The 26,773-nt window shown below is 38.9% G+C and overlaps 1 protein-coding gene across 2 annotated transcripts in view; it reads left to right on the forward strand.

Moving 5' to 3' along the window:
• GRB14 (growth factor receptor bound protein 14) overlaps positions 1-26,773 on the forward strand; it is a 1,680,298-nt gene that overhangs the window by 1,515,965 nt on the left and 137,560 nt on the right. For both annotated transcript variants that reach the window (XM_044074833.1, XM_044074832.1), the window contains exons 9-11: positions 479-595; positions 711-780; positions 894-981. In XM_044074833.1, the coding sequence (XP_043930768.1) occupies positions 479-595; positions 711-780; positions 894-981 (275 nt within the window). The remainder of the gene's footprint in view (positions 1-478; positions 596-710; positions 781-893; positions 982-26,773) is intronic.

Below are 26,773 nucleotides of genomic sequence, written 5' to 3' on the forward strand. Positions count from 1 at the left end.
GCTGGCTGCAATTCTGCCTACGCAGTTTGTGAATTACAGCAATGATATTATCATGCAAAAGATGCAACAGCCAGAGCACTTCAAACCAGGTGTCTATAACTGTCAGAGGTGCAAGGTGGATACTGGCTTTCTCCTTTTCTACTATACTGTGATGGCATATCTATAAAAAGTAGTTGGCTAGATGAAAGAATAAGTTCAAAATGGAGTTTCAGATGTTTGAAAGTAAAGCCAGAGATAAATCAGTCTTTAATGTCTTTTTCACACTCCTGAACACTATTATTATGCTATAGATTTGCAGATGTGATATTAATTTTCAAACAGGAACATAAATAAATTCCATCCCAGCTGCACTATTAAATATAACATAATTTGACACATTTGTGACATTAAGACAGTGTCAGTAACTGATAAAGTGGTGGTCAGAATGAATGAATGCATATTAGTAAATATTTAACTTTTTTTTTTTTATTTTATTTAGAGAAGTGTCTCAGAGAATTCTCTCGTGGCAATGGACTTCTCAGGACATGAAGGCAGAGTAATCGAAAGCTCCGCAGAAGCACTTTCAGTTGCAGTAGAGGAAAGACTAGCATGGAGGGTATCATTTTGTTCAAATGTTATACTTTTCCTAGATTTGCTCTTTTACTATCTCTGGAGAGGAAATTCATGGTAATTGATTTATTCATGTAAATTTTAAAATATCTCCTGAACAGAGAAAAAGCTGCCTTCGTCTAAGTTCACCAAACAGTCCCACAGGTTCACAGTGTCTAACACCTAGTACAGGTATATTTTTATTATTTGGCAATTCCTCACTGGTTTCTGTTTCTAGCTAGTGATAATTAATTTTTTTTACTACATGTAAATTTTTTTAATACTGTGTGTTTTCTGTAATTAAGCAATTCATATGTTACAACCGTGGTTTCATCACAAAATATCCAGAGAAGAAGCCCAAAACCTGATAACACAGCAAGGGATCATTGATGGGTAGGTTACATGTTTTTCTTATTTTATAGAAATATGTCTGAGACAATATTTTCAATGACTGTCCATGAACTGAATAGTTTTATGTATATATATATATTTTTTTTTTTTTTTTTTAACGTTTGTTTACCAGGGAAGTCTGACTGGACACAGGTCCTTTTTCGGTGAAGGCCCGGGGAGAAAAACTCCACTTATAGGTAATAAGAATTACATAATAAAGAAACACGTATTTGTTTATACAATTAGAGTAAAAATAAAAAAAAAAATAAAAGCACATTTTATACATAGTTGTCAATTGTACTAGAGCAAATAATTAGTCAAGATATGTAGGTAATATATGCATGATGAGATACATAGTAAAATAATTTTGTGGTTAGAGCAAGTAAATATGTTTTCAGACATTCACAATACATATGTAGAGAGTTAAATGCTGGGAACATACTGATGTCTAGAGGTGGGTAATTTTTACTCAAGCATGAGTCTGTACCGTTCGGAGAGGTAAACTGTGCGTAGATGGCAGTAAGTAGAGTTTGGGTAGATAAGCTGGATGGTAGTCAAAGTTTAGTAATGCTAACCGTGCGGTTAGCCATGTTGGTTACAAGGGCAAAGCCATGTGTCATATAAATGTTGTTTTAGTAGGGCTTTAAACTGTGTCAGAGATTTACTATTGGTTATAGTAGATGGAAGATCGTTCCAGGTTTTAGAAGTATAATAGGAGAAAAGAACTTCACCTGCTGAGTTTTTGGCTTTTGTACCATCTAGGAGGAGTTTGCTGTTTGAGCGAAGGGATCTAGTGGAGGTGTATTGTCTTATAAGATTTTGGAGAGATGGGGTGTTATCTGGTTTGTGTAGGAGTTTAGAGGCAAATGTTACTTAGTTAAAAGTGGAGTAGATGGGGAAGTTCTAGCCAATTTAGTTGTTTAAGAGATATATAGTGATGAGTTTTGTAAGGGGCATCAGTTGCAAATTTGGCTATTTTATTGTAACATGAGTTTAATTTGGAGAGGTTGGCCATGTGGAGGTTGGTTAGTATAGGGGAGGCATATAGGAGGGTTGAGAAGAGGTGAGTACGGGCAATAGTAGCTTTAGTGCTGGCAGTTAAAAATGACTTATTCCTGTATAATAGACCTTTTCTTGTGGACCTTTTTTATGACTTGAGTGATGTAGGTATCATATTTGAGGTTATTGTCAATTTCGACTCCCAACATTTTGGTATTAGTAGTTGGGAGGATGGCAGTTTTGTTTTTGGAATGGCTCGTGAAGGTCAGGAAGGGAGAGGGAGTTCTGGTTGGGGAAAAGAGAAGTAGTTTAGTTTTGTTGGGGATTAATATGTGTTGGGAATCCGTAAGCTAATTTTCCACAGACAGAAAGGAATCTTGAGTTATGTTATGTAGGTGTTGTAGGGAGGAGGCTGAACATATCAGGGTGGAGTCATCTGCATATTGTATTACTGATGCGTGAAGTGTGATCTGATTGGTGAAGAGAATGAATAGCAGGGGGCCTCTCGAGACCGTAAAGGCAAAAATGCAAAATCTCGAAAGTGCATAAGCACGAATTAGAATATCTCGAATCCACGCTTATGCAGTGCAGGAACGTTTTATGAAAGTGAAGGTAAGTGAGTGTATGTGAGTGTTATTGTAAGTTGTGTGTCTGGGTTAGGGTAGAGAGGTTGTGTATGTGTGATGTGTGTGTGTGTGTGCTTGTGTGCGAGGGAGTGTGGAATGTCTGCGTGTGAGTAATGCATTTCTTGACTGTTAGTGCAATCTCGGAGTTGGTATATATAAGTAGGGGGTGTAGAAGTAGTGTAGGATTGTGTAGTTTGTGTGTTGTGGGTTGAATGGTGTGCGTGTTGTGTGGTGTATGGTCTGTGAATGTTAGGGATTTTAGTTTTTTGTGTTTGTGTGTTTCGGATTTGTGGGTTGTTCGACTTTATAGTTTTGAGATACAGAAGTTCGAGCTTTCAGTATTTCGAGATTATAAAGGGGAACCATATATATATATATATATATATATATATATATATATTGATATATATATATATATATATATATATATATATATATATATATATATATATATATATATATATATATATATATATATATATGTATATATAAATAAATATATATATATATATATATATATATATATTTATAAGGGTGACGTTAATTGTTTGTCTTCTTTTTCTCTCTAAGCAAAGACAAATATCCACATAATTTATTATGTGATTATAAAAAAATGCATTCTATAAATATTTATTGGAAATTACTCCTTCATATGACAAAGGTTGTTTATCCCATATCAGTAAATGTTGTTTTTGTGTTGCTACAAAATCTATCAGAATGCTACATTAGTGTTAGTTTTTGGCACTTGGAGTCAGAAATTACAGGCATGCTGGAAGACTGACTGCATTTGTTGAATGTTTTTATTGAAATGACCATTAAATTATGAGAACAAACTGTCCACTCTTGTTTCAGATTACTGCTTCTTCAAATAAAACTTGTATATGGTAAATAGTTTGGCAACGCATATCAGTACTTTAGACATTGGCATTTCCATTACAATTCATTAAGTTATTCTGTTATCAGCTATTTCCACTGAGTGTATTTAACAGAGCATTTCAAGTTATAAATTACTTTTCTGCTTTCATATTCTCATGTGCTAATTCAATTAGCAATGGCAGTTTAATTCTAAAGGCAATGCAGTTATGTAAAAGTCTGAAAAAAATAATGCGTTCTAATCATAAATGCAGCAATGAAACATACTCTGCATATGTCCAGAAGTGTTTTACTTGTACCCAGTGCCATCCAGGGAAAGTTAAGTACTTTGATTGCGGAATCACACTAGTTATTGCTTTTGTTTTCTGCTTTTATGTTTACATTTCACTGATTTTTTTTTGTAAAAAATGTTCTTCGTCTCACTGTTACTCTCTTGAAAATAAATTCATCAAGAGAGTTCCAGCTTGCTGTTTAAATGGTTTGCGTTAGCACTGCACTTATGGGTCTCTTCTACTGTGTTTATACATCAAGAATATTTGGTTTATTCATCCTGGAGCAGGAGGTTTTTGACTGGTCTATATGTGCTGGGAAATATACAAAAGGACTCCTGGTGTAGTCATTTTATTGGCCAGAAGTCTGATTATTTAACTTTCTGTTTCTTCTGTGCTGCTATAAATTCTGCACGTTTACATGGGTTAGCAGTGCCCAGTACAGTAACAAATATCTAGAAAGCAAATTTTCTCTAAAAAACAATCCATAAAAGTGTAAACAGTAAAACACAAGTATAGTGCAAATACCTTGTGTGCAAACAAGCTTAGAGTATCTAGTTGGGTGTCAAGTGGCAATACCTAAATATTTAGCAGAATTTGCTATTGTGTAAACATTAAAGTTAGTAGAATTGTACTGTTTAGCTTAATCTGCCCCAATAAAGCACCATTATTAGTCCACACAAACAAAGCACCCTTAATAGCACTTTAATCTCTATACCCTACCCCCCTTGTAGTTCACAAAGCAAAGGAGTGGATATTACGGATATGCAATTTTCTAACTTCTCTGTAGCCAGCTTGGTGGATATAGACACCACTGAGACAATGTAGCAATTATTTCATGTTTACTAACAACCATTTAATCCTTCAAAAATCAGACAGAATATGTGAGAGTTAGAATCGCACAATGACACTGGAGACTAAACTCTCGCATGCAAGTCCACATCAGGTTGTCGAAACCACTCACACAACAACCACCTCACATAGCACACAGCACACGCATAGACTAATGCTGCTGAGGCATTTAAAAGCAATCTTCCAAAACAACAAAGATTACCTGGGCCACATATTGTCACAGCTATGCCTCAGCAAGCCCAAAGGAACTCTGAAAAGAAACAACACTTAGCACCAAACATACATACTGTCACTCTCAGTGGAGCCCCAAACACACTTCCCAGTACTCTCAACATAGGGGACTCCATTGTAAGAAATGTGTTTGCCCCTCTAGCCAGGCTGAACAAGGATAAAATAACTGTCATTTGCTTATCTGAAGCCAGGATCTGCCAAATTGAGAATGCACTCAAGTCATTATGCCCCAGATAACAGTATGATTCCATCATAGTCTGTGTAGCTGTATGACATGAGATGTACCTCCCTGGAATATATGAAGAGAGACATTATGGAGCTTTCAGACTGCATCTCAGGCTGGTATGAGCCTGGCACTGAGCAGCATATTAACATCCCTGAGAATGATGCCACAATATGAGCAAAAATGATTGATTTCAAGAACTTCCTGACTTTCTGGTGTCATTACAAGGGTCCAATATTTGTCAGCTTAGGAGGACATGGACAACTGACCACGGTGCTTTGCCAAGGGTGATCTGTACCTTTCCCCTCTAGACTTTTGAATACTGGTTAAGGTTTTGTCTGCACCCCTATCGTGCCTTTTTAGGCAATGACAAATTAAACCTACCAACACAGAAAAATCAACTCTACAGAATCACAAGGTGTTACTGCTCAATTAAAAAAAAAACTACACTCCCTCCAAGCCCTCCTTACACTCAAGAATATAGATATCTGTGCAGTTACCAAGACATGATTTTAAGTGAAACACACAACCATGTTTATTCAAACCAGATAAGCGCTTCCATCTGTAATATCTTAGATAAAATTCATCAGATAAAAATCAGAGCTTAGACTGAACTTAAATGCCTCCACTTAAAAGGATAATTTCCCTCCAACATTACAATCAATTAAACATTTAAAGATATATGCTACCTTTTTTTGTAAAAAACTGCAATTGAAATTACCAATAACAACTTAAGAATGACAATTAAAAAATACATTTGAAATAAAAATAAAATGATTATCTCGATATATACAAAAACATTATACAAAAACATTAAATCAGCCACTTTCAATGCAACATAAAATCACACGTATGAAAAAGCATACTTATAAAAAAAAGGCAGAGAATTACGAAACATGATTGACAAAAAATATTAACAAACAGCTGCATAAAATTTGCAAGACCATTCAATCATAGTATTGTTAGATTTTTAAAATTATTGTCAATATAATGTCAAAATAATCATTGCTTCAAAGCTTTCAGTCTCAATAAACAATAGATGGAACTAATATCATTTAAGCCTGGCCATGAGCAAGTGTCCAGCCTTAACTGCCAGACTAGTTCTTTTTTCTCCAAATAGAGACCCATTGGCCCACCCCTAGGGTTAACTTTAATGTTATCAATGGCCATATAGCAGAAGGCGTGCTCAAGATAATCCAAAATGTGCCTGGCTAGAGCATTAGACTCCTTACCCTTCCTGATGCTGTATTCATGCTCATACACACAATCACAGAATCTTCTCTCCATTTTACCCACATAGAAACATTTGTAAAATTTACATCTGGCCAAATAGATAATATTTTTGGAATCACAATTATACATATTACTGTTAAACCTCCTTTCTCTAGCCATAAACAAATTACCAGTCTGTATTTTAATACAATAAGGGCAATGGCTGCATTTGGACTTTAATTTATTCAAACTACTCTTATTTAACTTAAGGTTCATACATTCAAAAATGTTCTTAAAACTAAAACCATTACAGTAAACTATTTTAAGTTATGAAGATTTGATAAATGAGTTGATAGCCAAAGTGAGTAATAAAAGGGCTCTAGGCCATTTCATTCCTATTTTGACAACTGGAACAATAAGTATGAATGTTAATCAGCGTATTAATTCGACAGAGGCACGTGGGTGGATGATACTGTCATGCAAGTTACACTAGCCTTGGTTACAATTTATAATTTGGATTATGAGTATATTAAGTGGGTGTTTCATAAAAACTGGAATATTTTAATGAGTGAGAAACATATAAGGGACAATCTACCTTCTATTTGGGTAAAACGGAGAGAAGATTCCATGATCGTGTATGAGCATGAGTACAGCTTCAGGAAGGGTAAGGAGTCTAATGCTTCAGCCAGGCACATATTGGCTTATACTGAAGACTTCTTCCACTATATGGCCTTTGATGACATTAACTCATTCACTCCAGTGGAGCTCAGGATGTTTGCACTGTAACTTCCAATGGGCAAAGCCTAAGCCTTTTGACAGAATTAAATTATGTCCTCACATTTCAAACAAATGTTCATATCTCTGGAACCATATAGATTATGAAAGAAGTATAAATGGCAATCCCTTCAGCACAAACTGTTTTTATAGTGGTAGTATTCTTTAGGTTCTAGGTCATAAACTGAATTTTAAAAGCCACAGTAAACACAGTAACTATTATATTTGTAATATTTTGTAAACAACTTAAAATATCTCGGCAACCACTCAAGTTACACACATACTGTCAGAAGCATATTATTCATCTAACTAAGAGCTTTCATATGATGCTAAGAATTTCTGTCTGTGTTACTTAGTTGTTGAGATATTTAGAAAAATGTGAAAATTATATCTATATAAATTAATATCATAAAAACAACAGTTGTTATCTATTTTGCTGCACTAGACAAAGGTCAAATATTAATGCAGTTGGGTTTGCTATTGTGTAAGCTTTAAGATGAATTTTTTTAAAACCTTGTGCATAGCATGGTTTTGGAATTATTGATGCAAATATGAACATGCAATATTTGACACCTAGAGGCATCAGTAAGTGTTAACTGCAGATGTACCTGGAGGCGTCACAAGGATGTAATGAGTTAAGGTTAACCCTAGGGGTGGGCCAGTGGGTCTCTATTTGGAGAAAAAATAACTAGTCTGACAGTTAAGGGTGGATGCTTGTTCATGGCTAGACGTAAATGGTGTTAGTTCCATCTATTGTTTATTGAGACTGAATTTTTGGAACAATGGTTATTTTGACATTGCACTGACAATAATTTTTTAAATCTAACAATATTATGATTGAATGGCCTTGCAACTTTTATGCAGTTGTTTGTTAATATTTTTGTCAATCTTGTTTCATAATTCTCTGCTCTTTTTTTATATAAGTATGTTTTCTCATACATGTGTGATTTTATGTTGCATTGAAAGTGGCTGATTTAATGTTTTGTATAATGTTTTTGTATATGTCTATATAATCGGTTTATTTTTATTTCAAATGTATTTGTTAATTGTCATTAATCAGTTTTTATTGGTAATTTCAATTGCAGTTTTTTACAAAAAAGGTAGCATATATCTTTAAATGTTTGATTGTAATGTTGGAGGGAAATCATCCTTTTAAGTGGGGGTATTTAAGTTCAGTCTAAGCTCTGATTCTTATCGGATGAAGTCCATCTAAGATATTACGGATGAAAGCACTTATCTGGTTTGAATAAACGTGGTTGTGTGTTTCACCTCTTTTTGTTTTTTTTTTTTTGGATTTAGTAGTTTTTCATTTTTTTCTTTTCTTTTCACATGGTTTTAAGTGGCAGAGAGTACTCTGGCAGTGCATGGTTTCAGTACCTTCCACAGTTTTAGACCAGTAGCTGTACAGTTAAGGGCTAAAGGTGGAGGTGTCTCAATATACATCAGTAACAAGTATACCTCCAGGGAGGTTAGGCAGGATGATGTGCTGGAGTTCCTGCAAGGGTGGATCACCATAGACAAAATCCTGTACCATATCCTAGCTATCTATGGGTCACCCCCCCATGTCCCAAGGAGCTCACAATGCATACCTGGACCTATTGGAGTCACTTGCCATCCAATCCGATACCCTATTCAAGGGGGACCTCAATTACCCCTCTATAGATCGGGAATCTACAGGTACAGAGATTCCTGGACTTTGTAAATATGAACAACCTTGACCAAATAGTGAAAACACCCACTAGAGGCTAAAAGATACTGCACGTTGTGCTCACACATACGGAATAATGCTGTATCTCCATGTGTCGTCCTCCTTGGTAAGGACAGACCATAAAGTTGTTTCTTTTGAAATTAGAATCAGCTCCATAATCCCATTAAAACCAGTAACAGGAGCTATTTCAAGGCAAATTACCTGCAATTAAGTGATGGTTTGTCAAAATTCAATGCCCCTCCAACGCCCTAGAAAACATTAACCTGTGCTGAATTGCTCTCAGAAACTCTACAAACATGTCATTGGCTGCAGAGATGCTGCTATACCTACAATATGTAAGCCCAGAACTAGCCCCAGAAACAAACTGCCCTGGTGGCATCCCAAATTAAACAGGATAAACAACAAAAGGAAAAAAAGTGGCAAAAATCATCAAAGAAAATATGCAACTAAGAGGGCTAATTAGATGAAGCAAAGCCAGCTTTGACGTTAAGATATCCTTCCAAGGTAGCACACAGCAATGTGCTGAACTGGTAGTTAACTGTGCCTCATTCACCAGCCTGAATAAATAGCAAACCTGTTAGCAAATATATTAATTTCCAAGCTTGCCTGTCTCACACTCTCAACCATCACCCTAATAATACCCCCAAACATAACCCTTCCAACTATAACTAGGGAGCATGTATTGGTTGCATTTACTAAAGCCAATAACATGGCCTCATTGGGCCCTTATAACATCCCATGATGCCTCCTGAATAGTCTAAAATATGATTTATCATGGCCCCTGGAGTCTTTATTTAACTATAGTCTTAAAACAAGCTTTGTTCCATGTGAATGGAGGATTGAATGGTCATCACACTTCATAAAGGAGAACCTTCAACAGACCCATTAGTCTAACTAGTCTTATTTGCAAAACCATGGAAAGAATTATCATGGAAATTATCAGTAATGACATAGGAGACCTCCAGACACTAGATCCATCCCAGCTTGGCTTTGCCAAAGGAAGGTCATGCTTACTGAATCTGGTGCACTTCATTGACAAAGTCTATAAGGCAATGGATGAGGGAAAAACTGGGCATACTACCTACCTAGATCTGGCTAAAGCAGATTATACAATACCCCACTTAGGTATTGCCAGCAAACAAACAGAACTAGGTATAAAGCCCTTTATAACATGGTGGATAGCTAGCCGGCTAACAGATAGGACCAGGAGGTTAAAATCTGTGACACCACCTCCACAAAGAGGTCGGACACCAGTGGAGTCCCCCAGGGCTCTGTGCTAGGCCCACTCCTCTTTAACATCTACTTCTAGGATGTCAAAGCCAATCTCAAAGGCCTCTTGTAAACCAAGTTTGCAGATGATTGCAAACTAGGAGCAGTCATTGAATCACCCCGAGTTGAAAACACACTTCAGGAAGGTCTAATACAGACAAAAATGGCTGGTGCTAAAGCCATGGCTTAAAACTCAATACCAAGAAATGCATTGTAGTACCTTTTGGGATGTGCACCACCCCTGGATAATTACATCATCAATAAAATACCATTAGGTTTATAGTTCAATACTAGGCTAACTGCTCTTATGGGGCATTTTAAGCCTAGTTAATTGCCCATGTGACAATCAAACCCTATATCTTGTATTTGTAAGGTAAGCACCTTAACCATTATGCCACCATCCCACCAAAGGGACTTGCCCCAACATGGGACTTAAACGCATGACCCTAAGATTAAGAGTTTCATCTAGAAACTGAGCTAGCCAGGCTGCTGAAAAGTTAATTCACTTGTCAGGGATCTGGGAAGTCATGTAGCTAGTAACCTAACTTTTGACTAACATGTATCTAAGGTAGTAAGAAAATCCTTCTATGTTGCTCAACGTATAAGAAATTGCATGGTATCTAGGTCCAGCGAGGTCATCATACCACTGTACTTGACCCTCATCAAGCCCATCATAGAGTATAATGTCCTCTTCTGTGTGTACCTGACCACCCAAGCAGCAACTGGAACATCCACAAAGGTTCCTTACAAAACGTATACAGGGAGTAAACATAATATCCTACGCTGATCACCTCAAAGCTTTGTCTCTTTACTCAGTATCATACAGACTTCTGACAACTGATCTTTTCTTGACCTACAAGGCATCATTGGACTCGGTTTTGATGAATCTTTTGCACATCCACAAAACAAACATCGTCAGAACTACTAGATTAAAAGACCTAAATTTTGCTTGCAACATAAATAGGTCATGTTCAAAAGAAAGATATACTTCTCAGAGAATTACCAGAGAATTAGCAGGCTCCCCATCCAAGTGAAGCAGAGTTCCTCCCTATTCCTATTTAAGCATAATTAGGAACAATGGGTGGGTAATCACAAATTCACCCCTGGTCTGGCTCTTATATCTCTGATGGACAGAGGCAGTCAGTAAATTACCCCTATGCATCAAATATAAATCAAATTTGTCGGTCACATTTGGGTTGCAAGCCTAGGCTATTAAGAGGTTTAGTGGTCGTTAGCCTAGTATACACCTATTAACCTATGAACCTACCAGAAATATAAAATTAATTATTCTGTTTTATCATATCTAAAAATAAAATTTAATTCAAATGGAAAAATGCCAGCTTCTAAAATTCATTGTTATACATTTTATGAATTCCGCAGAGAGCTTTACTCTCCATTGCCTTCTGGTGTGAGTAGCTGTGTATCTCATACCTCCACATTTTTGCTGCTTAACTCCAAGACTGAGGTTCCTCAGTGAAAGGGGAATATTCAGACGTACCTCAGATTTGCACATGGTATATATATTACCTATTCAGTGTTGCAGCTCTACCATTCTAACCTCATCAGTTAATAGTCCTCACACTTTCTACAAGCACCTTTAAAGATGTTCAGATACTGAATGAGTGCAATAACATCACAGGCTGATATACCACTAGACTTCTCATGGGGTCTGCCCTGTAGTGAATCTCTCCATGGCTGATATACCACTAGGCTTCTCATGGGGTCTGCCCTGTAGTGAACCTCTCCATGGCTGATATACCACTAGGCTTCTCATGGGGTCTGCCCTGTAGTGAACCTCTCCATGGCTGATATACCACTAGGCTTCTCATGGGGTCTGCCCTGTAGTGAACCTCTCAATGGCTGATATACCACTAGGCTTCTCATGGGGCCTGCCCTGTAGTGAACCTCTCCATGGCTGATATACCACTAGGCTTCTCATGGGGTCTGCCCTGTAGTGAACCACTCCATGGCTGATATACCACTAGGCTGCTCATGGGGTCTGCCCTGTAGTGAACCTCTCCATGGCTGATATACCACTAGGCTTCTCATGGGGTCTGCCCTGTAGTGAACCTCTCCATTAGCTGGAGATAGCAAACATACAGCCACTGTATACCAACACATCCCTGCTGGAACTCTTGGTCGGGAGTCTGTGTACGTAAGGTAACTGTGGGTTCTTGAGTTATGCCTACTGAGCAGATGTCTTAAGAAGGCCTTTTAACAGTCCGTTCTTTGTTTTTCCGGATCATACAGCAGTATAAAATGCATGTCATCAGTGGTTACTTCATTTTATGAGTTGCAGATTTAAATACAGATTTCATGGAACTCTATAATACAATACATTGAGTAAATGAAATTTTATTAGGCTTGAGATCTGCAACTATTTTTAAGTAGATGTTTTCTGAAATTACTCAATAGTACTCATACATGTAATATTATGATGGGCAGAACCCCTCCACTGGCTGTATATGCTGTTTTCAGAGGCATTTTAGTATTTTATTTTATTTTATTTATTTATTTTACATTTGTTGACCGGGCTAGTCCAGCTGGATATATGTCCATTTTCAGTGGAGGCCCGGGGAGAAAAGCTCCAAAGGTTATAACAAGTAAGGGGAATACAGAAAAAATACATAGAAGATACACATATCAAAACAAAACAAATAATTGCAATACACAATTTATAATATCATCCCGTAGTCAAAATAATACCTAGTCATAAAAATTTTTTTTTTTTTTTTTTTTTTTTTTTTAGTATATTATTTTTATTGTTAGATACCATGTTTGCTTTCCTGCTGTGAGCCTGTATGTAATATTTTAAATGTTATTGGATTTTTTTCTTCCTACCACTGCCACAATAGCAATGCAAGGGTGGGGCAAAGGGGCAGCTACCCAGGGTGCAAGGTGTTAGGGGGCCCGATCAGGAAGCGCAGTACCTACATTCACAGAAAACTTCCTGAGCACTTTGTGCTAAAGTCTAGCAGCCAGCTTACTACAGTTTTAAAAAAGTACAAGTCCATTTTTTGTTTTTATTTTCCTTTTTTTTTTTTCTAATTAAGAACTTGGGTGTGTGGATCTGGCTCTAGCAATCAATTCTGCACTTGAAGAGCTGAGGAGGGGCATCATATCAGGGCCTTTCTCCTGCTACTAAATGAGTCAGCTATGCTGCTATAACATGCACGTACAACCTCGCATGCTTCTTAAAGATATAGCACACACACTTATTCTCTGATCCACATCCTCCCTCTTTGAGAAATAGATCATACATTTGTTATGAGACTATTTGGCATGCAAAAATCACAGGGAATCTTTAGTAATGCATTATACAATGCTTACATACAAAGGTATATACAATCAAGTCCACGTTGCTGCATAGTTCACACTAGGCTTAGATACTTGCCTATATCATCTGACATAACACTGGGAATTAACTTTAGCAACCGAAACAGTTTCTGTAAAATGATTAACCTGTGGAATGTTCGAATCATTTTCTGGAATGGAATCAGAATTTTGAACACATTCTGGTCTGGAAACAGACTTAGGACCTGCATCACAGAAACAATGTTGTGATTGTAATGATGATGATGAATCTGGTACAGGAGGAAGATGTCTGTGGTTCCTCCTATACTCTATACCCTCAGAATTTACCAAGCTTGGCACAGATATCTGTAATCTGTCCTATTCGATCAAATCCTTTTGTAGTCTGAATTTGTACCGTCTGTACTTCTCTTGATGGATGAAGCAATCTGCTCGATCTGTCGTAACTAGATTTCTGGATGCTATGCTCTTTAAACAATTGAGCCTTGCTGGTTTTATTGTTCTTAGGTTTAGGCTGCAACAAACTGGAAGAAATAGGTAGCGTAGTTCTAGTTTGCCTGGAAAGCAGTCTTTGAGCAGGTGAGCCAAGAATATCATCACGAGGTATGTTTCTGTAGTTAAGCAAATTCCAGAACACATCAGTATTGTCATTCTTTGACCTTTCAAGTAACTGCTTCGCACTCTGTAAAGCTTACTTAGCTAGACCATTGGACTGAAGATATTCAGGACGACTAGTAACGTGTACAAAGTCCCATTCTTTTACAAATTTCTGAAACTGGCTAGTAAATTAAGTACCATTGTCAGAAAAAAGTTTGTGTGGACTACCATGAAGTGAGAAATGGCATTTCACCTTAATAATAACAGCAGTGGATGTTAGGTTAAGTAGCAGATCAATCTCAAACCAGTTCAAATAAGAGTCTACCAAAACTAAGTAGTGTTGATTGTTCCACTCAAAGATATCAGTTGCTACAGTAGACCAAGGTAGTTCAGGAACTGGACTTAGCTGAAGCGGTTCTCTTTGCAGATGAGGTTTAGTACTATTGCATACTGAACAAATAGAAAGTACTTTATCAATGTCTTTTGGTAATGAAGGCCAAAATACTAATTCTTGTGCTCTTCTCTTGTGGATCCTAGGTGACAACGATGCAAAATTTGGATATATTCTTCTTGTAAGGAAACAGGAACTATAATTTTAGGACCTTTGAAAATAATGCCATCTTCCATCAACAATTCATATCTGTAAGGAAAATACATTTGCACTTCAGGTGATACACTAGATTGCTTTGACGGCCATCTGACATTAATATAGTGATTGAGCTATTGTGAAATTGGATCAGTCTAAGTGTGATTTCTTAATTCACCAAGTCTAGCAGTGGAAAAATTAGCCACTGACATCACATCAAAGTCAAAATTCTCTGCATTAAGCTGATCTGTTGTATTTCTAGGTGATCTGGATAAGGTATCGGCCAGACAGAGCAATTTGCCTTTTGTGTAGACCATTTTGAAATTGTACTTTAGCAATTTGAGCACCATTCTTTGTAATCTCGCTGGAGCAGAATGCGCAGGCTTCTTTAGAATAGTAACTAGAGGGTGATGATCAGTTTCAATTTGAATATGTCGACCATAAATATAATTGTAAAACTTGGAACATGCATATACTATTGCCAAATGCTCCTTCTCAGTTTGAACATACTGCATCTCAGTTTGGGTAAGTGTCATATATGCTAGTCCTAGGCCACTGGTCTGCCATCTTGGAGTATAACTGTGCCTAGACCAAATTTTAAGCATCACAGGCAAGAGTAACTGGTTTATTCACATCATAGTATCTTAACATAGGTGGGTGGCAATTTTCTGCTTAAGGTTTTCAAATACCTTCTGGTGCTGTTCCAACCATGACTATGAGGTTTTTAAATGCCTTCTGGTGCTGTTCCAACCATGACTATGAGGTTTTTAAATGCCTTCTGGTGCTGTTCCAACCATGACTATAAGGTTTTTAAACGCCTTCTGGTGTTGTTCCCACCATGACTGTAAAACATTTTTGCATGTGAGCTCTCTTAAAGTAGCTGTCAGCTCACTGAAGTCTGGTATAAATTTGCGTAAATAGGTGACCATGCCCAAAAAATGCTGTAAAGCTTGTACATTATCCGGTGCTGACATCTCAAGAACAGCTGCTTGCTTGGTCGGGTCTGATTTCAAGCCTGTACTTGTAAACAAATGACTTACATACATAACTTCTAGACATCTGAATTTGCACTTCAGAGGACTGACCTTCAAGTTGCCTTCATGTGCTCAGTCTAGAACTTTCTTAAGGTTTCTATCATGCTCTGCTTCACCATTGCTTCCAACTAATAGATCATCTACTGTTATGGCACAACAATAACCAGAAAAAATTTGCTCCACTGCACACTAGAAGACTTCACTTGCAGAATTTATTCCAAATGGCATCCTTAGGAATCTGTATCTGCCAAATGGAGTGCCAAAAGTAGTTAGAAATGAGGATTTACGATCAAACATCACTTGCCATAATGAACTCTTTGCATCCAAAACAGAAAATACAGTAACATTCTGTATTACAGCTGCAATGTCTTTGATTGTGTGCATTGAATGATATGGTCTTTTCAATGCTTTGTTCAGATCTCGTGGGTCAATACATATTCTGATTTCATCTAAGCCTTTATTATGAGTGGCTGTCATGGACAACACCCATTCCATTGGTTCTGTGACTGGACAAATCACACCTTTCCAACACTATTTTATCCAACTGATCTTTAACTTTATCTTGCATGGCTATTGGAACTCTTCTTGCTTACCTGATTACTGGTGTGACTTCTGGGTCTAACTTCATGGAATACACAACTGGAAATTTACCTAACTTGTCATCGAAAGTTAGAAAATGGCTTCTGTAAAACTGGAACACGGAAATACACTGGACTTCTTTAGCAAAAGAAAGCATATTCATTTTTAAACTGTCTTTGAGACCCAATAAAGATGTCACTGGTCTTTGGACTACATAGAATAACAAGTTGTAACAGTTCTCGGGCAAATAACATGAAAGCATCACTGAACCTTCAGTTGGAATCTCTTCACCTCCATAAGCAACAAGTTTTGTACTACTGGCCACATTGAGTTGTTCATTAGTTCTCACCTTAGAAAATGTGTTTGCTGATATAACATTACACTTTGAACCAGTATCTACTTTGAGCTGTGTAGATTTTCCATTAATCCGGACAGTACAAAATACTTCATTTCTTGTTAATAAGTTCACATCAACTCTTTCACCAAGCACTGATACACCATCTACATAGAAAGCTGACTCCTTGGGCTCTACGTGATCTATTTGTTTCTCTGTGCGGCCTTTCATTTCAACTGCATGAGGCTTTTACTTCATTTACAAAACTTTTGGAAATCATTCCATTTTTTACACTTGTGATATTGCTGACCATATGCTAAGCACTTTTCTCTTTTAGATTCTTGATTAGCACCACAATTGCAGCAGTTAACAGTAAAGCGAGATCTGGATTTTGCTGATTCATGTTTGCACTGCACGTAGCTGGTGTAAGCTCCTTTCTTAGAACTTTCTGGAAAGCCACATGCCTTCTATGGAAACCCTGTAGCTGCCATGTGCTTAGGCCTGCTCTTGTTTGCCCCTTGTTGCATACTATCTACATTTGCTCTGGAACCAGCTGAAACCATGCTCTGTCACTCACAAGGATACTTGTATGTTTTTCTGTCACCTCATGGATTTGACAAATCTCTATGGCTTTGCTCATTGTTAAATCACTGTCATGAAGTAAAATCTTTCTCACAACGGTACTATTATTACCACACACAATTCTGTCATTTATCAGCTCATCTTTTAAATCACCAAACCAACACATTTTAGCTCTGTTTTTCAACTCAGCTATATAAGTTGCAAAGATTTCCCTGGTTTCTGATCTCTTATAAAACAAATGTATCTCTAATGTAATATTCATCTGGGGGTTACATATTTCTCATAACTTGCACTTCAACTCAGGGTCTTCCCTTCATTTAGCTTGTACAACAATAAGATGGTCTCTGCACTTTCTCCTTCATACACTGCTGGTGCATACACAAATGAACATTCTCTTTCTATGACCTCTGACCCAGGTAGGTTTAGCAAAATGAATGCCCTGGATCATGTATCTCTATCTGCGTAAATTGCTTGTATAAAATATCGTACTCTTGCTAAAATATTCTCCAGTTCTCAGCAATATTCTGATCAAATACAAGTGGTAGGGTTTTTTGAAACCCATCTGCCATATTAACACATACCAGTGAAGGGTTTTGCAAATAAGCACAAACACATACACATGCACATATGCCAGAAACTAATGCCAGTGTTTGTCCAATGCCTTTGTGCTCTGAACGTATACTTTTTGGGCTTTTCAGAATTATGCGAATGAACAAACTCGTAGTACCTTCAACTAACTGGACTTTATGAAATAAACTTCTTGGGCATTTTGGTACTTTTGTAATATCATTGGAAAGGCTAACTGGTAAAGTCATTTACCATCATTTGCTAAAGTCGTTCATCATCATTTTAAGAAACATTCTAGAACTTTACGGTGAGACTGAATAACTCGAGCACTGTAATATCTTGTAATACTGTCTTCTTAAAGAAAACACCTCTTACCAGTGTAAGAAATGTGCCAAGTAACTGCACAATGTAAATAAACCAAACATCTGTTGCCCAAAACTCAGTAACTTTTTGAAGTAATTGCACTTTGCAAATAACTGCATACAGCACACTGAAATGTCCCCAAAATGGTGATACCTTGCTAGGCAACACTCTACAATGCAAGAAGCACTCTGTAATGGTGGCATTTTGTGAATATATACTCAGCACAAGAAACTTTTTGAAATGGCTATACTTTGACTACTTCATGAAATAGTTGCAGTTTACACACAATAAATACTTTGAGATACATGCACAGTAATAAGCACACACTGTAAGCACTTTTACACACTTTGAGATACTTCGAATAACTTTAGTTATGCCCTTGATACAATACAAAGTTGTAGTTATGCCCAAATACAGCACTTTGCCAAAACACATACAGTCACCTTACTTTATTTTTCCTTAATGTGCCCTTTATTTTTCTTATTATATTTGTTTTGCTCGTTTAAACCCTTTTCATACCCAATACACTTTTCTTGTGCTTGTTTTACTCTAGACATGCCCAGTTTTGCCTTAAACACACTCGTTTTGCTTTAAACATGCTCATTGCACCTTAAACATGGTTGTTTTGCTTTGCTGTTAATTGTTTCATCAAATAGTTTTATTTTAAATATTTTCTTTAGTTAACAAACTTTCCATGTTTTCCGCTTGCTTGATAATGCGGTTTGTGCCCTTGTAATGGCACTATTTGTGTTTCATATCAAATAGTTTGTGCTATTTTTCATTACCTTTGATCCTTTCTGGCTCTGTTTGTGCTCTTTTCTCTCAGTTTTATCTTCACTGTCATCTTTGCACCTCATAGCTCTGGATATTCTTCTCTCTTCAATCCTGGTTCTGACACTATTTTGCTTTCCTATCTAGGATACAATAGAAGAGTCTTCATGGGGTTCTGTTCAAGCAGCTTTAATTTAAGTAAGGTATATGCAAACTAACAACTGCGATCATGCATGCTCTCTCTCTGGCTGCTCCTTCAAAATGGCACTTGGGATTGCACATGTCTGCAATTTATACATGCACATACAACCTCGCATGCTTCTTAAAGATATAGCACACACAAATTTATGCTCTGATCTACAATGATTTTTGATGAAGACATGATGCATTTGCTCTTAAAATGTTATGCAGAATTTCCATAATGTTATTCCAAAAAAGCAATCATCTTTTGATTTCATGACTGAAATCATTATTTGCAGGCATATTTGAGCTCAGGAAAATAAAATCTATTACTTTGTGCACTTCTTTCACATTTATTTACAAAGAATTAATAGTGTTAGATAACATAATTGTATTTTTCTTTGAGGGCCTCACCAGTTCATTTCGCGCAGAAGTGGGCATGTCGCAAATTGAGTGATAACCCGGTCTGCATATTTAATTTGCTCGTGCATACCTGATATGAAAATATTAAATGTACAGAAACGGTTAATACAGTATCGCCCAGGAAAGCTGTTCTTAGTAAAACGTCCTGCCAATGATACTGAGGAAGAGTCTGCTGTGACACCTGCACCAAAAAAAAAAAAAGAGTCCATTTGGACATTAATTGGGACAGTGAACCATCGCATTCTGACTCTGACAAAGAGAACTATAATGCTACACAGTAAAAAGCCTGATGACGTGTTTTGACAGTATCGTTTCTTTGCTGATTATAGTATATATTATTAGTGCAATAAAACTTGTCAATTACAGATGTTGGTAAACAGTTTACTGTTATATTTACTGCCATATTACAAGGTCAGTGCATTTTTCTTTGGTTCTATAGGTTCATAGGTTCATACTAGGCTATCTGCCCTAGGGCATTTATAAGCCTAGCCAGAGTGTGTGTGGCTTTCACCACCCTTTAGGATGAGAATACTACGCCCATTTAGGGTTTAGTTTACTGTGCCTCTGTCTAGTAGTGACACAGAGATGACCCCCGGGGTAAACCTACGATCTCCCATCCACTCGTGAAGATTTCTCTTGAATAGAGTTAGTGAGGGGCTCTGCCTAACATGGATTGGGATTCTGTTCCAGAGTGTAGGGGGCCTCTGGGTTATGAATCTGTTCCTCCAGCATGTCCTATTTATTTCTGTGTTGAGGTTTAAGTCTCTTGCTCTCATGGCTCTGATGCATTTGGATTTTCTGAGGTGGAGCATGTCCATTAATTCCGGATTGGACATGGCCGTGTACGTCAGGCACAGGTCACCTCTGAGTAGGCGGTATGCGACTGAATAGAGCTGGAGTTTTTTCAGTCGGGCAGCATATGACATATGTTTAAGACCCTTTATCCTCTTGGTGAGGAACTTTTGGGGTCTTTCCAACTGCTGCAGGTGTCGGGTAAGATACATCCCAAATGGGGCATTGTACTCAATCATTGGCCTGATAAGAGAAGAGTACAGGGGCACAATGACCTCTCTTGATCTAGATGTGAGACCCTTCATGATAAGGTGGGCAATATAGAAGGTCTTCCTAACCACTTTGGCAATGTGAGTGTCAGATGAGAGGTTACTGTCAACCTGGGTCCCTAGGTCCCTGATTACCTCTTCCGTACTTAATGGATTACCACCTATGTGGTAATTTGTGGGTACCTTGTTTTTCCCAAAGGGTATGACTATACATTTTTTGGTGTTCAGCTTAAGGCCATGGCTCTGGCACCAATTATCCGTTTCTATGAGGCCTCTCTGAAGGATGTTTGTGTCCGCTGGAGTATCAATTATGGTGCCCAGTTTGCAGTCATCTGCGAACTTTGTCAGCCACAATCCTCCTATGTTTGCCTGTACCTCGGAAAAATAAATGCCGAACAAGAGGGGTCCCAGGACTGAGCCCTGTGGGACACCGCTTGTGACTGGCTTAGAGTCTGACATAGCTCCAGCAACTCTGACCCTGTGGGTTCTGTCCTTGAGCCAGTTTGCAACCCATCTCGTGACATATGGGTTTACATTTAAGCTGGTAAGTTTGTCTATGATGCCCGAGTGGGGTATTGTGTCAAAGGCTTTTGCAAGGTCAAGGTAGGCTGTGTGAACTGCCTTACCCTCCTCAACGGCCTTAGTGACTGTTTCAAAAAAGTCGACCAAGTTCAAAAGGCAGGATCTGCCCTTGACAAAGCCAAATTGGGTAGGATCCAACGTCTGTAGGTCCCCAATGTCTTTGTTTATGAGTTCCATAATGATCCTCTCCATAGCTTTGCAGACCAGGCTCGTCAAGCTTATGGGGCGGTAATTTCCAGGGTCCATAGAAGCACCGCCTTTGTGAAGTGGGACCACTGTTGCCGTATGCCACTCTTTGGGTACGTATCCTGTAGTAAGGCTAAGATTAAACAGCAGCCTTATGTGTGGGTTTAGTTCCTCTTGGAGTTCATGTAGCACACAGCCCGGGACACCGTCCGGTCCCATTGATGCTGTGTTTTTAGCTTTAGAGAGGGCGGCTCTCACCTGGGCATCTGAGATGTTAGGGAGGCTGCACTCTGCTGGGATAGTTATTTCTCCTTTTGGGGGGGGGAGGAGAAATTTGCACTGAACCTGTCTGTCAGAATGTTGGCAATGTCAGTGGGTTCAGTGTATTTTGTGTCATTTTGGACTAACTCTCAGCATATCTGGGAGTTTCCACCCAGGTTTCTAACATAGCTAAAGAAGGCCTTGTGATTGTCTTTTGTGTCTTTTGCGATTTTTTTCTCAAAGTTGGCCTTGGATGATTTTATGAGTGATCGTAGTTTTTTGCTAGTACTGATCAGAGATGCCTTCCCTTTTAGGGATTTTGCTCTGTCATGTAGTAGCTTCCTCCTTCTGTTGTAAAGTTTGTTTATGGCTGGGGTCCACCAGACCGGCGCCTGCCTTTGGGGAATGGGTCTTGGTTTTATTTGGGATTGCATGATCCATGCATTCTTGAAGGTGCCCATAGAAGGCATTTGTAAAGGATTCAGCAGTGTGGGTTGTGGTTTCCACTGGCCCAGGGACCTTGAAGGATACCACTTCAGTCTTAAGAAGTGTGAAGTTGGCTTTTGAGAAGTTCTTCACTGTGGTCTTTTGTGCAGGGGTGGGGCGGGATGTGGATTTCCAGTGAGATTAATTTATGGTCTGATCTTACCAATGAGGGATATACTTCGGTGTGGAGCATTTTGTCCCCATGTTTGTGATGATCAGGTCTAGTATATTGTCTCCTCTTGTGGGAATGGTGACTAGTTGTTCCATCGCATTTGAGTTTATGAATTCTAGGAACCTTTGGGCTAGGGTGTTTGGGCTTGAGTAATGTTCCCAGTCTATGTTTGGGTAGTTGAAGTCTCCCAATATGATGGTATTTGGAGAGGCATTCATACTCTCCAGTGTCTTCAGGAAGGCTGTGTGGGGTTCCTGAGTTTGAGAGGGTGGTCTGTAGCATGCTAAAAATTGTAAGGCAGTTTTGCCTATGGTTAGTTGCACCTGGATGGTCTCCGATGCTTCGTGCGTTGCCACTAACCTGGAGGTGTGGGTATCTTTGATGAATATGGATACTCCCCCTCTTTTTGTGGTTCGGTCCAAGTTTTGGGGCCGGAAAGCATGATATGAGGTAAAACCTGATAGTGCTGGGGTGCTCTCAGGAGCCTTGAACCAGGTTTCAGTCACTGCACAGACATCGATGTTCTCCATACTGAGGAGGGCTTCGAGGGCGTGCATCTTGAGGTTTAGACTTCTGGCATTGAGCAGCATTAACCTTATTTTTTTTCCACTTGTGTTTTCTAGGGAGGTAGGTTTGTCATTTGAGCCTTGCTTAAAAAAGGCACTATGGGGGTGGCAAGAGCCTTGGCCAATATCCGGAAGCCCAGGGGTGACAGGTGCAAGCCATCCCTTGGCAGCGTGGCTTGTCGAGCATGTCATCCCAAGCAGACAGACATTGGATCCCCTTAGAATGACATCAGTAATTAAGCCAATTGTTAAAACTGATCATTTTGTCTTTGTACTGTGGCATCATTCTTGGTGAGGGTAAGATGCTGCTCAGAGTCAGGGTCATACTGGCCTGGGCTACATAATCAGAGAGCTCCTCTATGTCTCTTTTCATGTAGTCCAGGGAGGTACGTCTCAGGTCGTTCACACCGGCATGTACAATGACTGAGTCATATTTGTACTTGCTGTGGAGTGACCTGAGTGCTTGTGTTATGTGGCGGATTCTAGCTCCCGACAGGCAGCTTACTGTGACCTTTTCCTTGTTCAGTCTGGTGAGCGGGACGTCAGTGTGTCTGACTATGGAGTCACCTATTACAAGTGTGTCTGGCATGTTGTTTGGCCTTAAGGGCTGTGACTGTTTAGCACACTGACTTTGTGAACTATGTGTTGCATGTGCTATGTCTTGAGGTGGTAGTTACTTGGGTGTCTACTTTGGAGGCCTCTGTTGTTTTGGTAGATTTTTAATCAGCGCCTCCAAGTATGTTTTTGTGTGTTTATGTGTTTGGTTTGCTGTTGTGATAGTTCTATGTGAGACTGGGTTTGTGGTGTGCGTGGTTACCTTCTCCTCCTGACTGGTCTTGCCAGTACTGAATTGAGAGAGCTCAGCCTCCAGTTTGGCTATATAGTTGCATCTCTTGCATATATTTGTATTTGTTGGGAGGAGGAGAGAGTTGTCTGTGTACATGAGGCAATTGTAACATTGCCTCAAGATTCCCAGATTCACCAGCTGAACAGGAGAGGACGCCAGCAACTGACCCTTCGACATGCTAGAATAGTGAAAAAGATTGCTGTATAACTGAGTCAGAAAGGATCTATAGGGAAATGGGTACTCAAGGGAATTTAGGTGAATGAAGTACTTTCTTTTGTTTAAGAGTGCTTTACCTGTATAAAAAATGCTTTAGGAGCAAGTGCTGAGCTTTTCAGTTAGAGTATAGGCTGTTTAGATTGCAAGTAGAGCAGTTCTAAGGGAAAAATTGAAGAGTAGACTTTACGGAGCCAGAAATAGTTTAAACTTGATTAACCGGCGCTGCCCGATGCTGCTCTAGTGAGCAACTTCACGCTAATTCACGCAAAAGCGCGCTAAAGCGCTCAAAAACGGGCTTTATAGCAGGGGGTTGAAAAGAGCCAGGAATTGACCCAAAATGGCCAATAAACTACAAGTTGCTGGGCTGGAACCAATCCTCTAGGGACAAATAGGTTGCTCAGTGCTCCCCACTCCCACTGGTGAACAAAGAAGCTTCCTCTTATCCAAATAAGGAAATGGATAGTACAGGAACTAAGACAAAGCCCAGAGATCAGCAAAATCTGAAGACTGGACTATTCTAGTTCAGAAAAGTGGGAAAACAAGGATATTTTTTTTCTTTTTTTTACAGAGAAAGGAGAAAAAGATACAGTAGCAAACAGTAAATGCTATAAAATGGCTAGCGCACTTGAGTGTGTTAGCCTAACAATTAAATTAAACAATTTCAAGTACATTCGGAGGGAATGCATATTCATGAATGACATATCGGGGGGTGGGTTTTGGGCGGGGCTTGGTACTGCGCATCTGGTGAGGCCCTCAACTACAACATCGGCTGATTTTTCTTATGTTGAGTAATAAGACAGCTTCTGCGTTTTCTACTTTTCGCCTTCATCAACAGGTACATTTATTCTTCCACACTTTTTGTTATCAGATTCGTATCATCATATCTGATGCTCGGGTTTTTCCTGGCAGTTTTTATTCCTGCATCTGATTAGTCTAACCCAATATGTTTATGATATATTCAGTATATCATGAATAAGTAGATTGACAATTTACAGCCTTGTCATACTCTTTTCTCAATCCTGAATGCGTCCATCATTCCATACTCGATTCTGTTACTTCTTTTTGCACGAAGTTTCCACAAGAGACAAATAAGTTGACCTGGTGTGTGCATTTCTTTAAGAATTGTCCATAGTTTGTTATAGTCCACACAAATCAAAGGCTTTAGAATAGTCAGTAAAGCAAAACCAAATATTCCTTTCAGTAATGTCCTTACATTGTCCATTACACAAAGGATCTTGGCAATTTCACATTTTATGCCTTACATAGTTCTAACTTTACTATTTTGTTATGATAACTAGCTATGAAACTTTTGAGACTTTTGTCTCTGAGGTAACACCAGCTCCTGCAAGAAAAGTCTTTTTCACTTTATCATAGCCCTGGTAATGATTTCCTGCTATATCACTAAATGCTCTCAGTTGCTCTCCAGTTAACTGGACTAATAAGAGTCAACACACTGTGGGTATGCACATAGACAGTAGCCTTATCTTCAACCACCATGTGGCCACGGTGGTGAGGACATACTTTTATGTTGTGCAACTTATAAATAAGGGCATGGCATCTAGGTCCAAAGACGTCATTATCCCACTGTACTCCGCCCTTATCAGACCAGTCCTAGAGTACAATGCTCTCTTTGGTATGCACTTTACCAGGCATATGCAGCAATTAGAGTGATCTGAAAGGTTCCTTACAAAAAGAATACAAGGAGTAACAAACCTGCCTTATACAGAGCACCGTAAAGCCCTTTCCCCTACTCGATCTCCTATAGGTTGCTGAGAGGTGATCTATGCCTGGCTTACAAGGCATCCGCAAACCCCAGACTTATAAATATCCTACATATTTGTAAGTCAAAAAGTACTAGAAATACCAGGTCTAGGGACCTGACTTTTGTCTGTGACTAAAACAGAACATGCTGGACAGACAGGTATGTGTCCGAGTGTCCCTCTTATGGAACAGGCTTCCAATTCCATGTCTATTACTCAGGTTAAGCAGAACCTAGACAAGTGGATGGGGACTAGGAAATGTATTTATTTAGTTTACATTTCTTGACGGGAAAAGTCTGACTAGGGCAGAGCCTGTTTTCAGCAGAGGCCTGGGGAGAAATGCTCAGTATGCATGTATTTGGAATGTGGGTGGAAATCCACATGAACACAGGAAGAACATGCAGACTCTGCACAGAAGGCACCACAGCTGAGAATCGAACCAGAGAATCTCTGGCTGTGAGGTGACAATGTTAACCACTCACCACTGTGCCACCCTAACTTACAATGGGCCTGGCACCCCTGTCCCTTGTGGACAGAGGTAACTTATAAGTCCCTGGCCCTGACACCCATGTCCCTTATGAACAGACGTAACTTATAAATCCCTGGCCCTCAGTGTCCTGTCTGGGTGCAGGACATCATTATTCTTTCCAGAATACTTGACTAGGCTTGGAAAGGCCCCCCCCCGGTCATTAGCCTAGTAACAGTCTATAAGTCTATAAATCTATAATAAGATCATGTCCCAGTCTAATAAATCCCATTCGTCCTTTTGTGCATACAATTTAAAGGTGATAAGATATGCTTTAAGGTCTCTTCCCCCTGAATGAGCTGTTTTAATGGTGGTGCTCACCTTCATATAGCCATCTATTTGACTGTGATGACCATGTCTTCTGTGACAGCTGTAACCTGTAAAAACTGCAGGTCTATATTACGTGATCAAACAGTCAAATGTTCGAACACGTAATGATCGACCCCTAAATATCGAACCATCAGAATGTTGAATGGTTCAATGGAGATCTCCGTACAGTGCGGACATGGAAGTTTTCCATTGTCTGCACTGTAGTGCGATCTCGTTGTTGGTATACTTATGTAGCGGAGAGTGTAAGGGTCGCAGCCCCCCACGTGGGGGGTGCAGGGGGGCTTGCCCTCCTGCTTAGAGCATTCTAATAGTTTGTTTGGGTGTTTTTTTTTTTTTTTTGCCGTTCGACATTATGGCATTTTGATATTTAGGGTTCGATCATTGCGTATTTGAACATTTGACTGGTAGTATCCCTCACTGGGCCAATCATCAAGTACA

The sequence above is a fragment of the Protopterus annectens genome, chromosome 6.part0, assembly GCF_019279795.1.
Source record: "Protopterus annectens isolate FY-2018-M chromosome 6.part0, PAN1.0, whole genome shotgun sequence".
NCBI lineage: Eukaryota > Metazoa > Chordata > Ceratodontiformes > Protopteridae > Protopterus > Protopterus annectens.